This window comes from Ostrea edulis, chromosome 2, assembly GCF_947568905.1.
Source record: "Ostrea edulis chromosome 2, xbOstEdul1.1, whole genome shotgun sequence".
In the NCBI taxonomy this organism is placed as follows: Eukaryota; Metazoa; Mollusca; class Bivalvia; order Ostreida; family Ostreidae; genus Ostrea; species Ostrea edulis.
In genome coordinates this window covers 94,647,580-94,665,987 of record NC_079165.1, presented here as the reverse complement: position 1 = coordinate 94,665,987, position 18,408 = coordinate 94,647,580, and the positions used below count along the sequence as shown (strand labels likewise).

The following is an 18,408-nucleotide window of genomic DNA, read 5'->3' as shown; positions in this document are numbered from 1 at the left end:
GTGTGTACCTTCAAACATAACAAACAACCTAGTTTGTTTCATTTTCATCCTAGGTTGCATACCTTTTAGTGCTTTCAGGATCTGATCTGTGTCTTTTATTCCAGTTTTCTTCACAAGCTGTCTATCATGAGATACACAAATGCAGCAGAATTCAACCTTCAGCTGAAATATTATACAACCAAGTTATTTAAATTCATCAAATATTTAATTTGCATTCTATACTTTTATAGATGCAACCAAAACAAGACGCTCACCTGAGTCACCTTGGTCCTAGCTGCCATTGTTCAGCTGTTGTGATTACTTTTTATCAATCTTTATTCCCTAGAAAAAGTTTGACCCCATATTGTGGCCCCAACCTAGACCCAAAGGATCACAACATAACAGAAAATGAATTTGCATAACACAGAGATGCCTCAACACCAATATGACTTAACATAGACAAGACCAAGGTCACAAGGTCATAGATCATGGTATGATATCTTACCATAAGAAATATATATACAAAATATGAAAGCTCTATCTTAAATAGTTCAGGAGATATTGAATAAATCAGATTTTTACTGCTGCCCTATTGTAGCCCCACCCTATCCCCGAGGCCCTTCATTTGCAGAAACGTCATGGGTCTACTCTATGTCAGGAAGCTTTCATGTGAATGTCAACTTCTCTGGCTCAGTGGTTCTATAGAAGATTTTAAAAAGATTTTCACTATATATTCACATGTAAAACTTTGATCCCCTATTGTAGCCCCACCCTATCCCCGGGGGATATGATTTGAACAAACTTGAATCAGCACTATGTCAAGAAGTTTTCATATAAATTTGAACTTTTCTGTCCCAGTGCATCGTCGGATACCCAGAGCTGATCTCATCTTCTACTCATGTGATGACGATGGGCCCAGTGGTTCTTGAGAAGATTTTCCCTATAGAATTGCATGTAAAACTTTTATCTCCTATTGTGGCCCCACCCTACCCACAGAGCCATGATTTGAGCAAACTTGAATCAGCTCAATATCTGGAAGTTTTCATGTAAATGTATACTTTTCTGCCCTAGTGGTTCTTGAGAAGATTTTCCTCTATGCTCACATGTAAAACTTTGATCCCATATTGTGGTCCCAACCTAGCCCTGGTGGCCAATATTAGAACAAACTTGAATCTGCACTATGTCAGAAAATCTTTTAAGTTCCATATTTCTGGCCCAGTGGTTCTTCAAAAGAAGATTTTTAAATGACCCAACCGTATTTTTGCATTTTTGTGATTATAACCCCTTTGAAAGGGACATGACCCTTCATTTGAACAAATTTGAATCCCCTTCACCCATGGATGATGTGCACTAAGTTTGATTGAAATTGACCCTGCATGTGGTTCTGGAGAAGACGAAAAGTTGAAAAGTTTACTTATAGACAGATGGACATGATCAGAATAGCTCACTTGAGCTTTCAGCTTAGGTGAACTAAAGTGTATACACAAAAAAACGAAAGCCCTAGCTAGCTTAAATAGTTCAAGAGATATTTTTTAAAGATTTTCCTATATATCGCATACTTATACCACTTTATTGTGGCCACACTGTACCCCCGGGAACCATGAATTGCACAAACTTGAATCTACTCTATGTCAGGAAGCTTTCATGTGAATGTCAACTTTTCTGGCCCAGTGGTACTAAGATTTTCCAATAATTCCACCCCATTTTTGTAATTATCTCCCCTATGAAGGAGAAATGGCCCTTCATTTGAAAACTTGAATTTCCTTCACCCATGGATGATTTATACGTTTGATTGAAATTGGCCCTGTGGTTCTGGAGAAGTTGGCCCAGTGATTCTGGAGAAGTTGGCCCAGTGATTCTGGAGAAGAGGATGAAAATGTTAAAAGTTTACAGAAAGAAAGATAAACAGCCTAGAATGAGCTAGAAAAATAAACCTTACCCCTGGGATCATGAAATTAACAATATTGGTATAAAACAACTACACCACTCCCACTAAATATCTATTTAGTTTTAATTTAGCATCAATAGCATTAAAGATATTATTTAAATTTTTACAAATATACACTATATATACCAAGTTTGGATTGACATGGAGTCAGAGCCTCTGTACTGGGATCATGAAATATACAAATTTGGTAGCTGGTCTTCCTGCTCTACAACACTATGCATTTAGTTTTCTTCAAAGATATGTAGTTATAGAAAAGAAGTTTTTTTTAATATTGGTTAATTTCTGACAGCTTTTACACCACTCTAAGGCCTCAGGGGTGCAGGAATCCTGAAAATTACAATTCATGTTCCCCCTTTCTGAAACATGAAAGGTGAAGAAAATGAACAGTGATCAATCTCATAACTCCCAAAATCAATACAAAATAGTTGGGCACACATGAACCCCTGGACACACCAGAGGTGGGATCAGGTGCCTAAGAGGAGTAAGCATCCCCTGTCGACTGGTCACACCGGCCGTGAGCCCTATATCTTGATCAGGTAAACGGAGTTATCCGTAGTCAAAATCAATGTACCAAAAATGGCCTAACAATCAGTATGAAACATGTCAGACAGCATTTGACCCAATGATAGGTTGTATTGACGAACTAGATCGTTATAACGACCATAGAATTTGTGAAATGCTGACTTCAATTGAGACTGTTGAAACCCCTGTACCATCAACTTGTTTGTCAGTAGCTTGCCTCAATTTAAAAACTGACTATACGCAGAACAAGCTCTTGCGTATCGAATCAGTTGAGAGATATAAACGCCAAATGCAGGTGAAAATGGAATATTGCTACATAAATATGGGAAGTTGACGATTGAGAAGCTGAAATCATCCCGTTTGTCATACAGTTGAGTTGTCAGTTTGCTGTTAATGTCTACTTTCAATAAAATATCTAAGCATGAAGCAGAAGTGGAGGACTTAGTGGTGCCTTTTATTTAGAGCTCACAGGGATATATCGAATCGACATATGAATGCATGAAAGTTATTATTGTTAATAGACAAAACGTCGTTGATATATCGAAATGTCGAATTGAAGGCCACAGCAAGAGATTTTTTCTTCTCACGTAGAAGTTTTTGAATAAATTCTGCTTCATATGAATATAGAAACAGGTCAGCTAACAAAGGAGCACAATTCGTGCTCATGGGTATTCCAACAGACTACTGGAAGACCTGATCACCAAAGACCACGAAGATATTCTCAATGAGGAACTCTAGCATATTTTTTTTTCAACTTCAGAGTACTTGAGCGTGGAATCAGAGTGGTGTTTAACAAAGTAAGTTTTTGGATGACTGATCACTAGATATGAATCATACCAAATTTGAAAACATTTGGAATGGTAGTTATGAAGAAGTCAAATATGTTCAATTGTTAACACATTTAATCATTGACCATTTTGCCCCACTCTGACACCAAAACTCCTACCCCTAGGATCACAAAATCTACAAGTTTGGTAAAGGACTATTCACTCCTTCTAATTCTCTATTTATTTTCCTTTAGAGTCAATAGCACTGAAGAAGATGTTATCTAAATGTTTTGCACATAAACGCTACATACCAAGTTTAGCCCTGTCCTGGAGTCAGCACCTCCACCCCAGGGATCATGAAATTACAGTCATGGTAGAGGCATTCCTCCTCAATATCACTATGCATTTAGTTTTTCTTACACATGTGCAGTTGTAGGGAAGACTTTTGAAAATTGGTCAATTTTTTGGCAGTTTTTGCTTAGCACCTAAGGCCACAGGGATGCAGCAATCATGAAATTTAAAATTTATGTTCCCCTTGTCCCAAAGATGATTCCTACCAAATTTGAAAAGAATTGGAATGGTAATTATCAAAAAGTTAATAAGAGTGCCGCAAATGGTATATCATACACCCGTTGGACAGAGAGATGACAAAATTTCAGTGCAGTATCTATATCCATAAAAGTCAAGGAAACTATTTAACCTACTGTTAGCCCTAAATCAGTCACAGTGAACCGATTAAGCTGAAATGCAAATGAATCTGTATTTCTTTGAGAGGGAGGTTGTGACTACATTTCAGGGCAATGTTACAGTGCACCAATCCAGCTGAAATGCTTCTTTTCCTCTGACAGGAAGCTTATGACTAAATTTCAGGGCAATATCTGAATCCATAACAAAAAACAAAAAAATCCGGAAAACTGTTAGCCCTAAAGTAGGTCATGGTGCACCAATCCAGCTGAAATGCAAATCACTCTTATGTGACCAAATTTCAAAGCTGTGCATCTGTTACCAATAAAAGTCCAGAAAACATATTACCTCAGATGGACACACGGATGGACACATAGACAACGCCATAACATAATACGATGATGGGCATAAAAAAAAGTTCAATGTTAATGCACGACTTATGACAAACTGATGACGACCAATTGCAATAGGTAACCTGAGCTTACTTAGGTGACCTAGAAAGCTATAAAACAGAAAGCTATAAAACACCCCTCTTAGATCCAATGTAAATTGTAGGAAAATATTAGATTCCTGACTCCTGAGTCAGAACAATGTGAACATCATTATATGATAGTGAAGTCAAGGCTATCTGATAACCCAAATAGAAGAAGTGTTCATAAGCCCTCCACCCCTCTTAGATCCACTATAACTTTCAGGATAACAATTGGATCATCCTGTCCAAACAATATGCAAACTTTCAAGTCTATAGAATAAGACATATAGGAAGAGAAATGTTCACAAGCTATTTTACATCCTCCAACCCTCTTAGATCCACTACGACTTTAAGAAAATAATTGGATCAGCACATCCTAACAATATACATATGTACAAATGGCAATGAAGCATTGTACAGTTTCAAGTCTATCCTATAAGCCACACAGGAAAAGAAGCAGTCACAAAATTTTGTGACAGACAGACCAACAGACAGATGGAAAGAAAGTGCAAAAACAATAATCATAATTATGTCTCCCCCTGGAAGAGGGGATCAAGACATATATAAATACATTAAATTACCTTATCTAATTCTTCCTTAATCTCTTTCACTGATTCAGAACATTCTGAAAGACAACAAAAACAAAATTATAATCTAGGCACATGTCTGTCAGATACACTGATTACTGTGAATTTACAGTAAGTTGTGAACAACTCAGCTTCTCAAGTTCATTCGCGGTCCCAGATAGTTGATTTTAAAACAAATCTGTCAATGATGACGCATCAAGCAAAGAACAATCACTGCGATTGGACCAATATTAAAAGGGGTGGGAATGAAAATAATTTTAGATGGGCACAAGTGTCTTTACACTAGCGTGTCATTACATAATCTTTTAGCACGATGGAAGAGACTCTGCGAAAAGGGGAAACCAATACCAACTAAAACAATGACGTTGATTTTAAAATTACATGCTGAGGGTTTATTTTATGGTAAAATCAGTAAGAAATTAGGCGTCGTAAAGGCCACGTTATAAAATTGTCAATCATGGGAACTCTTGCACCAAAAGTGTCACCAACGAAGCTCACACCGGATGTATTTCTGTTTATCGAGTATGAAATTAAAAAGAAATCGAGTGTATATAATAGAGAAATCAGACAAAATTTATTAAGAAGAAATATTTGTACCCCTGACAATGTACCATCGGTGTCTTTAATTTGTAGAGCTGCAAGAAATTTTTTGGGGAATGACTTTCAAGAAACTGCAAACAAAATCCAAGAGAAGCATATTTCGTCTGGACACGGGCTCGTCACCAAATTTTTGTCTTTTTAAAATTTGACATCCTCTATTCTATATTTACAAATAAATCATAGTGTAAATATATAATAGAGAGGGTCAATTCGTGGCGAGCCCCTGTGGTCTGAACACAAACGAAGTGTTGAAAACTTCTTTGCTACTGATTTTATTGCAATTTAGGCCGAGTCAGTTATATATATATATATATATATATATATATATATTACGAAGAGAGTGTCGACGTTCGTACAACGGGTAATTGCAATCATGGACCTTCAGTTAGGGGTGGACCAGCGATATAGGTTCAAAGGTACGCCAGTAATACAACATTAACAATCAACCTTTGCTGTGGTTTATTATGACGTTATAGATAATGCTAACGAAATGCTGAATTTCTTTAATAATGTGTTACATGTACAGGAGAGAGATGGTTTGGGGAATTTAGTTTTTGCTAGAATTCATAGAACGTGCAGTTGTTCATTCAATTAACAGTATCTAGCGATGGTTACTTCCGAATTTCTTACGAAAATGTGGGTATATATAACAGTAAAAGACATCAAAGCATCTAATTGCCGTGTGTTGAAAATAAATGTTTTCTCGAAGTAGAATATCTATTGATCTTATTACTTAATCTGACAAATTATTTTAGGGGCGAGATCAAATGTTCAATGTTTGAGAAAACTGAGTTCGCATATGTGTCGTTTACACTTACTGTAAATCCACATTAAGTGTACATGCATATCATCATACCTCCAAAGATATTGCTATACAGTACAAAAATGATTGGTAAATAAATTAATTATCTTATTTGCTGATAAATAATTTCATTTCTCCAAGATGAAAACACGAAATCTGAAATTGTTTACTGCATGGCTATATAATCCAGAATTACGGAAAGTGTATCAAATTTATTTTTTGTAAATTCTAATTCATATTTAGTACAGTGGAACCCCGTTATTACGTTCCCCCTTTATTACGTTAGTCCGCATATTACGTTGGAATTTCAAAGCACAAAACCATTTCTTAACAAACCTATATAAAATAGACCTCGTTATTACGTTGTCCTAAAATGCCGGGACTCGGTATTACGTTGTAAAAATTCCGATAAAAACGTAATAAACCCCTAATTATTCAATAGTGATTCTCAAAATAATAAGCCATTCACACCTTGACTGCCTGAGGCAGTCACCACGTAAATTTCCTGGTCTGTTTGGGGATTAGAGACGCTTGACTGATCACGCTTCGATAGATCAAGGGACATCAATACAGGTGAATACCCTGTATAGAAGCCAGTGGTAAACAATTAAATAATGTTTATTTAGAAATTGTACTCTATGAAATTTACTTCATTTTTCATATTTTGATAACCAAAGAAATAATTTCTCAACCACCTGCGTGTTCAGCATAGTGTGATTACCTTCGCTATTAAAACTCTATTCACGGACAGCTTTGGTACCAAACAAGAAAGGCAAGATTTATCGTAGCAATGTTACAACCGCTTGGGTAACTGCTTGGACATAGGTGACTAAAGGTGTTCAATTAAAAAAATTGTTCGTTGTTTGGACATGCAGCTTGGGTGTTCGTAAATCTCGTCCATACATACACCAATCTATCGGCCAATTCGTGCACGGCATTTACCTCAGTGAATATTTTAAAATCCCTTGATGCGCACGTGATTTTAGTGCCATCATTTAGCGTTATAAATGAAATTTTCGTGCATCATTATATTTTTTTATGTGGATTGCGCTTAAATTTTTCTCTGTGCATGTTTATGTTGGTGAGAAGTGTGTAAGTGTTGGGTATCATGTGCGTTTTGTGTCTATAGTTTTGTTGTTTTTTGGGGTGGGATTTTTTTATTGTGTTGTGTATTGTGTAATTAGAGAACTTAATAAAAACGATGTTTTGTTATTTTTTTAATACGAATGTTGAATACGAACCGGAACGAGTTATTGAGAGAAATTTACATGAACGCATTGTTTTAAAGTTGAACAAAATGGTGGTCCAAACGAATGCAGAAATAGCAATGTTTATCAAAACATCCTTATGTATCCTACACCGAAATAAAGAAAAGGGATAAGAACATGAAGAATTACGGACATTAAGGATAAGATGTAAATAAAACAAAGTATCATAGTCTTTTAAACAAAGAAACAGTAAAGATATATTCACACACCCCTTCACGGAGTACCAACGGACGATATACAATTTCCAAATGATAATTTTAACGGATTTCACTGGGAACGTTTATTACGTTGCCCCCAGTATTACGTTATTTTATCGTGACAAAATGGAAAACGTAATAAAGGGGTTCCACTGTATCATACAATATCTATTCTATTGATTAACATTGACAATTATGCACCTCTGGGAATAATTGTGAATAATGTTGCTATTGTCCTCATACATGTAATGCATACTATACACCCATGCTATTCCATTGCTAACATACATTCACATGTTTATACTTTTTGTTTGATTGTCCATCTAAATATAAGTAAAAAATACCAGATGTACACAAACCAGTTAAAAAAAAAAAAAAATCCTCCATTCTCTTCATCAATCTTCAGCTTTATCACACACTCCTTTCCAACATAAAATGTACACAGTTTTTGACATCATTAGATGCAACAAAAACATCCAGGTTTACTTATATACATGTATGTCACAAATGTGAATTCTGTGGAGGCTGATGTCACTGTCATACCCTAAATTCATAAAACTTTCATTAAACAACACAACGCACCCCTAGCAGTTTTTAGTCACATCCTAGATAGAGCAAGCAGAGATGTCACACGTGTACACCATGTAATAAAACATATTTCATATCATTTCACACAAGAGCAACACCCATGCTGCAAAATACACCTAGCTAATCTATTTACATTCAGTGATGCAGTAGATCAAGGAAAGAATTAACATAGAAACAAAACTGTTACATTTTTGGTCTGAAGTTACAGAAGATGCTTTTCTACAGCTACAGTTATTTAAATAATAAAATGCTTTTTTTGTTGTTAAACAGGATATGAATGTTGCAAAAATTGAAGAAGAAAAATCTGCAGTGTTTGTGACCAATACATATCCTATCTAATACACCAAAGAAAGACATTTTATCATTCATATATATCTGTACTTTTTAAAATACAGATCTGATATTTTCAAGTACAATATAATTTGTCCAAACCGGCCTCTGAGTACTCCGGCGCTCTGTCAATTCCAGCCACAAAATATAGTCCCCAACATTTCTTTAACAAATCCTTTATTATTAATTCCCTGTACTCCGGATACTGCTTATTCTGTATACCGGCTGGCTTACACAGTCCCAACTGCTATCAATTAACTTTAATTACCCTGTTTAAACCGGCCGCTCGATGATACACCACCCTAATTGTATCCGGTGTACACAAGGTCCCAACTGCTCGTAATTATAGCTCAAATTATAGCATTTAAACCAGCCACTCCACGATGACCAACCTGTCGGTATTCGGTCGATCACATGCGGTGTACACAAAGGGTTTCTCAAGGGAAGCCACAGGTAAGTAAAAGAGTGCAACTGGCGATGAGTCGCGATCAGTTTAAAATAAAACCTGATTTTTAGGGGGTGCACTTTTCAATTATGACAGCACCACATACGAGGTAATGGTGCCCTCCCCCTAACGACAGAGACGAGAACTGACATTAAAAAAAAAAAGTTCAATTTTTCGATGAATTCGATACATTCTTCGAATGAAACAAAATTGGCAACAATCCCGTTATGTTTTCCAAAAGCAGGGTTTCCCCTTGTGGACTTCTCGGAGCTCTACGGCGAGTCAGACAGTGATGATATGCAGTTAGTTAGCACAACTCGCCATGTCCGGTCGATCACTCGGCATTACATCAGTTTCCGTTTCACAAATTGACAGTTGAAAGCAATATATTTACAACAAGAGGTACTGTGAGCAATGCTCACTAAGAATACCCCCCGCTTACCCCAATCTCCCAAAGGGTGTTGGTAATAGGTATAAACTACCTCTTTTCTGAGTGTATAAAGGATAACGATTTAGAGCCCGGAAACCATATTGCTACTTCGATGTCCAGTGCACGTGACCTTTGGACCCCAAAATCGATAGGGAACATCTTCATCCCATGGGTAGTCCATATGTATGATATGGTGACTGTAGGTGGAAAGGATAACACTTTAGAGCCCGGAAACCATATTGCTACTTCGATGTCCAGTGTGCTTGACCTTTGGACCCCAAAATCGATAGGGAACATCTTCATCCCATGGGTAGTCTATATATATGATATGGTGACGGTAGGTGGAAAGGATAATGCTTTAGAGCCCGGAAACCATTGCGTCTACAGACGGACAGACAACCCGATTCCAGTATACCCCCCCCCACCACAACTTGTTGCGGGGAGTATAATGAAAGCTGGGAAAGACAAATTTTAGACGAACACAACACAAACTTTAAATGAACGTACATAATGTAGCACTTGATAACGGCGATGATGTAGACGAAATCCACAATTTACCAACAGAAAATTGTGCGAATAATTCCCAGACTTTTAAACTGTTCAGTAAAAATTGAAACTTTTTCAAATGAGCACGACAATAAAACATTGACATTTATATTTTTACATTTTGAATTCTTTTGTAATATAATATTTAAATTAAACGTTAGCAATCATTACACACGTATACATAGATAGTGAATACAAGGGAAGCAACTCTCATTCTTGTCAACATTCTGCACTCCGGACTCTGTGCACACCGGCCAATTTCTTTGGAACCACACATAGACGGTTTAGACAGATTATACTGTACATAAAATATAGATATCATTGACCTGTAAGTTTAAAAATGTAACATGAAAATCACCTGAATTTGATTTGTCTCCATATTTGGTAATGATTTCCATATTTGAACATGTTGAGCAATGATAAAGGGAAATAGTTGAAGGACAAACTCTAAACTCGTAAAATAAACTCTGTATAACATATAGGTAAGTGTTATTTAACATACTTATTTCAATACAAGATCAAAAGTAAACAAAAAACATATTTTCCAAAAATTTCAACAATGCTGCAAAGTAGGTCAAGGAGTTCATGGAATGCAAACGACACCAAAAAAACCCCAAAAATAATAATAATAAAAACCAACAGATCTAACTAAATTGAAACAAATGTGTCTTTCTAGTTGTAAATGACAAGCAATGGATTTCATTAGAAATAAAGTGGTGAAAAACACTAAATATATAACAACAGACTGTTATTAGTACTGTCACCAAAGGATCCCCTTTATACGTATGCAACCATGTACATTGCATGTAAATGTATGTATAAACAAGATGTGTTTGTGAAACACAAATGCTCCCGATAATGGCCAATTCCGAAGATGGCCAAGGTCACAAGGACAAATATCTTGGTACCAGTAGAAGGATCTTGTCACAAGAAATGCTCATGTGCAATATGAATAATTAGAAGTTATGAACAATATAAATTTTTTTAAAACTAGGTCAAATGTCAAAGTCAAAAGGTTTAGTGCCAACAAAAAGGTCTTGTTACAAGGAATACCCATGTGAAATATCAAATCTCTATCATTTTCTGTTCAAAAGTAATTAGCAAGGTTAAAGTTTTCAAAAAGTAGGTCAAACTTCAAGGTCACAGGGTAAAAAATGTTGGTCCTCACAGAAAGGTCTTGTCACAAGGAATACTCATGTGAAATATCAAATCTCTATCATTTCCTGTTCAAAAGTTATTAGCAAGGTTAAAGTTTTCAAAAAGTAGGTCAAACTCCAAGGTCAAGGTAACAGGGTAAAAAATGTTGGTCCCAACAGAAATGTCTTGTCACAAGGAATACTCATGTGAAATATCAAAGCTCTATCACTTACTGTTCAAAAGTTATTAGCAAGGTTAAAGTTTCAGATAGAATTACAGAATGACAGACAGGACAAAAACAATATGCCTCCTGATCTTCGATCTCGGGGGCATAAAAAGATGCAGAATGAAAATCTACAATTTGCTCTTATGGATCTCTTCTTGTTTAAATACTATCTAATTTCAATAATTTTATTTGCTTGCTTGTTTTTTGTTTTTGTTTTTTTACACTTTCTCTAATATTGGAGAGAATTATAAATTGTTATTTTAAGATGGATTTACAAAATATCAAATTGTAGAAAGCTTTTAAAAACAAAATCACTAAAGAAAAAATATACGCAAGTAAAAAAAAAAAAAAAAACCCTGAGAAGCAAAGAATTACATTTCAAAATTGAGCTTAATTGACGAAATTCACAACAATAATTCTTAAACAACAACAATCATATTTATAACACAAGAAAAAATCCAAAACAAATAAGTTACTTCTACAATAATAACATCCATTAAAATATATCTTTGCATTCATCTCTGACAACAACATTCACTCTTACCCTGCCTTCGATCTCCATTGATGTCCTGCAGGTACAGTTGAACAATTGCAGTATTAAGCTCAACTGTTTTATCAACGTAAATTAATGTATAATTCAATAAACAGAAATATTTGACAAAGATAATTTAAAATTATACCTGGGTTTCCTTCTGATGGTTTTCCAAAGCTGTGCATGAGTGTACGAAGGACTCGTATCATGTTTTCTGTCCCAAACACATAAGGAACCTTCCATTGTGATCCTTTAAGATATCCTCCAAATTCGTCGCCTTCAATCCAACACCTGTTACACTAAATGTTACAAAATGTGATAAATAAATCTCATCATTCTGATCAATGAATCTCAACCTAGTCTGTAAATTGAAGTGAACATGTGACAGTTCATAAAACATTGTTCATAAACTTTGACTTTTCAACATATACACTGTACATATTTTAAAAACTCAGTTGCAATGACGAGTATATACAGTTGAATAACAACAGTGCATTCATCGCAAAATATCTGTATCACAAATAGCATTTTCCTCTATGAACCAACCAACTTTAGCGTGCGACACAATCCGTTCACATTGACTATGAACGGATTATGAACTAGTTTAAAATATGCGACTGAGAGAGCATAATGATTTGAAAAAATACGTGTTACGAAGATCTCGCAAATACGTCACACCTCGGAGTAAGATTGTGAACTTACGTGGATTATCATCCCAATATTGCGGTCTCCTACCTCCAAAATACAGTGCATTGTGCAATGTTGATAAAAGGCAGGGTGAGACAAAGTGTGACATCATGTCTATGTGTTGACGTACGTCATAATACGACTGTGACAGAGGCTAGGAGTTCGTTTTATGCAACAAAATAGAAGCAATGTAAACAAACGCTGTTTTAGAAAATGAATATAAATATAAGAATTGAACAGCACTTTTGAGCTGTTCATGGTCAATATGAACAGATTTGGATTTGAGGCAAATTCTCTGTGAATCACTAGCGCAATTCACAGAATTTGCATCAAATCCAAATCCGTTCATATTGACCATGAACAGCTCAAAAGTGCTGTTCATTTCTTAAATGCATGTGCAGCGCCATGAACTAGTGAATAGTTTAACTGTTACATTCCCAGAGAAGAACAAGCAAAACAGGGTTAATTAATTACTAATACACAATTGGATACATCAGAACACATACTTTATCATACCAGTGTTATGGTATGAACAAGAGTACCGTAAATGGTACATAATACACCCGTGAAAATGCTTACATTGGGTGTTTTTCTTAAACCATAATTTGTATAACTTTGCTTCAGGTCGTATCAGCCATCACCAGGCAGTGACAGGGTCTTAGCTTAAAACTGTGACAGGAGGTAGATCGACAAACCATGAGTTCTGTGTGTAAAATATTTCCCCAACTTTGACCAAGTTAAACAATCTGTAATATTTAAAATGTCAAAGAAAATTAAAAATTGTTGAGAATCAAAATCCTTGCACTATGCACATCTTTTAATATATTTACAAATCCCTAGCTTCAAAACTGTGAGGAGTTATAAGGACAAACCATGTTTTTATTTAATATTATATTTTCTCAAAATGGACTATGTTCAATAACCTGTAGTTTTCTTAAAAATTGAGGAAAATCAAAACCCTTGCAACATGCACATCTTCCATACCCATACAAATATTCTGTAAAATAAGAAAGTCCTCAATTGAAAACTGTGAAAAGAAAAATAATTTATAAAGACAAATCATGTACTCTCTATGTAAGAATTCCTCAAAACTAAGTTCAATAACTTGTAATTTTCTCAAAAATTTAAGAAAATCAAAATCCTTGCCACATGCACACCTTCAATACCCAATGGGATATAAACACTCTGTAAAATAAGGTGGTTCTCACTTGGAAATTGTGGGAGGAGTTCACTGAACAAATCATGTATACTCTTTGTAATATTTCCTCAAAATGGACAGAGTTCAACAACCTGTGATTTTCTTAAAAATTGAAGAAAATCAAAATCCTTGCAACATGAACATCTTCAATATCCATACAAACACTCTGTAAAACAAGATGGTTCTCATTTGAAAATTGTTGGAGGAGTTAGACGGACAAATTATGTACCCTCCATATAACAATAATTTTCAAATAAAGGGGCGAAACTTCTGCAAGAGAGGTTGAAATGGATCAAAATTGCAACATGATCTAGAGTGATCCACAAAGAAGCTACATAGCAGGTTTCAGCTTGATATGTGACAGAGAAATGAGAAATGAAACAGAAAACTCCGAACGGGCAGACGGACATACAGACATCGCTGTACCATAATATGTCCCATCTAAAGACGAGCGTATAAAAAGCTATTTTTAAAAGTACTTGAAGTATGGAAGAAATATAATAATTGTTAAGACCTGTTTGTGAAAATCATTAAAAAATATCAGAAAATTTGGTTTACTTTGCATCATTTGTTCCTGTACGTTTTATATGCTACAAATTTGGATATACGATATATAATTATCATGACCACAAGAGATACAACTAATGTCTGTTATACCAAAATTGTCCCGCCCTTTGCCACATTAAGAGCACAACCTTGAAATGGCCTTAAAACAAAAAGAAAAACAAGTCACAATTTTTTTCAATCAAGAAAATGTATATTCTCCTAAGTATATATATATATGAACAAAAGGCCCATACGTCTGAGTACCATAGCCCATACAATACATAGACCAGTCCTGTGGGGATCCGGGTTACAATAGGTCCTCAGTACCCTTTGCTTGTCGTAAGATATGACTAAATGGGGCGGTCCTTCAGATGAGACCACAAAAATCGAGGCCTGGTGTCACAGATCCCTCTCTGCTCAATGGCCGTAAGCACCAAACATAGGCCAAAATTTTGCAGCCCTTCACCACCAATGGTAACGTCTCCATATGAGTGAAAGATTCTCGAGTGGGACGTTAAACAACATACAACCAACCAACCAACCATATATAGACCTGTCAGGGAGTCTCATATTTGCATTTAAGCCTCATTCTAGAGTCTTTTGTTCATGGCTCTTCATTATGATCTTTCTAACTATACATACAACTCCCATTCAATCAAAATGGAAGGAAAGATGAAGTTTGAAGCGTTCAAACCAGCCCTTAATTCATTTGCCCCCATCCCAATGAATACTATCTGTAATTTTGGTAACCAGCTGCGTCCTCTCTTTTAAATATGTATCCATCTTTCTGTTATATACATGCGTATATATATATTTTCTTTGATAAAGACAATTTGTTAGTTTCTTAGATTTACTTAAAATGATTTAGGCATTGTTTAAATGTTTTTGATTAATTGTTAGAAATCTATAATTGAAATTTAATTGTTTTATTTGATCATTAGAAAGAACATTGCTGCACGTGTTTGTAATTTCTCAAACTTGACATCTTTCTCCCCGTCCCACGGTATCGATGCTATTCGCTTGAAATTGTTATCAGATTTATGGTCAGATCTAAGACTGGTGTTTCTTTGAATTTGTTATGCTTACTCAAAATGTTTCCTGTCCTGTAGATTAATGTCATTGAGCTTTCCCCTAATTTTAGTACCGTTTTTAAATTTGTTTCATTGGTTCATTTAATGAAAAGTGGGAGGAGTTGTCAAAGATGAGACGTGCGTGAGTTTGTCTGTTATTCACTTTTACTTTTGACTCTTACAAATTTTTGTGTTAAAATGCAGTTTTTAATTTTGTACTTTTTGGACTTGAATAAATTCTAAACTTTAATAAGGAATTATTATTTACAAAACAACGAAAACACTACATTTCATTGAACTTCAGAAGAACAAAAGAAGATTTCTTAATAAGCATTTAAGCATTACACACTCTATGACCATTTTAGTTACCCCCTCCCCCTGGAATCAGTTCCCCTGCCCCAGGGGTCATGAAATTTCCAATCTAGCATTATCACTTTTCTAAACATGTAGTAAGTTTCTATTCAGCAGAAGTGTAGATTTTTAAACACCATAAATCAATGCAAATGTGTGAGAGAAAGACAAGGAGGGGGGGGGGGGATTTAACAAGTTCTTAATGAAATACCTCCAGTATAAAAATGTGTAAACCTTCATTCCCTTTTTTCACAGTTTCATGTATAATCAATGCACACAATATGCTTACAGTTTATTGTTACAACTCTCCCCCCCCCCCCAAGTCTAAACTGACCTGACATAGATATTGTCATAATCATTACATACAAAAATAATCACAATACATAAGATTCAAGGAGATTTCTGCTGAAGTAATAGAGAAAAAGATTTTCTAAGATTTAATTAATTTTCACTATATAGCCATATTGGCCCCGCCCTAAGTCTGAACCCCTGACCCAGCCAGGGGCAATGGATTTCACAATTTAAGTACATGTAGATTAAGGCATTATGGACATTATAACCATGCTTACTACAGTGGAAGTAAAGAAAAGAATTTTTTTCCTAAGATTTAATGTACTTTAACTGTATTTGGCCATATTGGCCCCACCTTAGGGCATAAACATTTAACCCAGGTGCCATGGTTTTCACAATTTAGGTAGAGGGCCTCATAAACATCCTAACTGTGCATTTAGTTTTTCTCATATATATATGTGATTTTACATAAGATTTAATATATCTTTACTGTAAGTAGAAAAGAAGATTTTTGAAAATTTTGTTTTGTTGTTGCAGTTTTGGCCCCACCCATGAAGCCCAGGGGGAGCTAAGATAATAAATTTCACAATGTACATTCCTCTTATCCTAAAGAAGCTTCACACCAAAAATAATAACAATTGGCCTTGTAATTTTTAAAAGGTTAAAAATGTAAAATTATTCAGACAACACACAACAATGGACGAAAACCAACGACAAGAGGTCACACGAGTGACTCAGGTGACCTAGAAATATTACATGCCAACACCTCCACTACATACAAGAATCCTTCCTTAAGTATTACAGTTTAAAATGAAGATTTCACAATAATTACAGGGCATTTCTTGTCAATGTAATAATGTAAACACTAAGTTTATTGAAACATCATAAATATTCTATATGCCATGTTGAAAGGGAAAAAGTAAATAAAGCTCCTGTACAGGAAAAATGGGACTAATAACCAGGTATATCTATTCATATATTGTGAATTTACCTCATCCTGCAATTGGCGAACACATTTCCGAAGCTTCTGCAGTGTACTCTTGCTCGGCTCGCTCTTCTTGCTCTCGTCAAGGTTAGTATCATCAATAGGAAAATAAGCTTTTATCTCTTCCTCAATTTTCTTCAGCTGAAATTCGTCTGTTTAAAAATTTATACAGTATCAAATCAATTGTGGAATTACTTCTCTCTTACTATCAATGTGTATGTAACATTTAATTCTCAATACAAAAATATAGATAGAAGACTATAAGTAATTACCAAATAAAAGGAATGCATGTTCACATGTACAATAATGAACATTTAATACATACAATTTATTTTTCACTCAGCAAAGCTAATTCCTTCTAATCAGCAAACACATATTCTTTGATTTCCATCAAACTTACCTTCAAACTCTCTGATTTCATCTTCATAGGGTTTTCCTTTATAGTATTCTGATGGCTTTAATTCCTTTCTGTTAATTTTCTCAGTGAGACGAATCCATTCCTTTTCTACACTATCTACGTCAAGCATATGAAGTTCATCCACCCATGGATTGTCAATTTCTAAAACAAAACGACAAACAGACACAAATTCAACATTTAATTTTTTCCATTCTTCTACTTCCAAACCAATGCCCAGCACAGAAGCAGCAATTTCCTTCGCACTTCTTTTTTTCTTCACTAAATGGCATTCTTTCTTCACTAAATGGCATTCTTTCAAAACTTCAATGTGAGTTGCTTCCCTTTCTATAATGATGTGGCGAATCTTCTCTTTTGTAAGACCAGTAATGGTCTCCATGAGTCCTGGATTTGTCATCATTGTTCTTAATCAAGGATAACAGTCTTGACAGGGATAAACACGTAATTCAGCAAGTAAGTCACAAAACCAACACAGAAGGCAAATTGGGCTATAAGAACTTCTGTATTACTCCCACATTCTGTAAAAGATGGACTGGAAGTGTATTTATGTATCAACATTTATATATAGAGTCTTCTAGAATAAAAACAAGAGGCCCATGGGCCACATCGCTCACCAGCGTCACCTTGGCTCATATCTAAAGATTTTTTTTCTATATATTCGCATACAAAACTTTGATCCCTATTGAGGCCCCATCTAACCCCCGGGGGCCATGATTTTAATAAACTTGAATCTGCACTATGTCAGGAAGCTTTCACGTAAATATCAGCTTTTCTGGCTCAGTGGTTCTTGAGAAGAAGATTTTTA

At 35.3% G+C, this 18,408-nt stretch overlaps 1 protein-coding gene across 2 annotated transcripts in view; it reads right to left on the bottom strand.

Moving 5' to 3' along the window:
- Positions 1-18,408, bottom strand: part of LOC125682555 (uncharacterized) — a 59,848-nt gene that overhangs the window by 24,998 nt on the left and 16,442 nt on the right. Inside the window, exons 2-6 of one of the 2 annotated variants that reach the window (XM_048923197.2) lie at positions 17,589-18,121; positions 17,195-17,340; positions 12,209-12,359; positions 4,954-4,997; positions 63-162 (exon numbers count right to left, since the gene is read on the bottom strand). In XM_048923197.2, coding sequence (XP_048779154.2) covers positions 63-162; positions 4,954-4,997; positions 12,209-12,359; positions 17,195-17,340; positions 17,589-18,003 — 856 coding nt within the window. In that variant the 5' untranslated portion in view covers positions 18,004-18,121. Of the gene's footprint in view, positions 1-62; positions 163-4,953; positions 4,998-12,208; positions 12,360-12,762; positions 14,567-17,194; positions 17,341-17,588; positions 18,122-18,408 lie in introns of those variants that run through there. The other variant, XM_048923199.2, reaches the window with a different exon arrangement.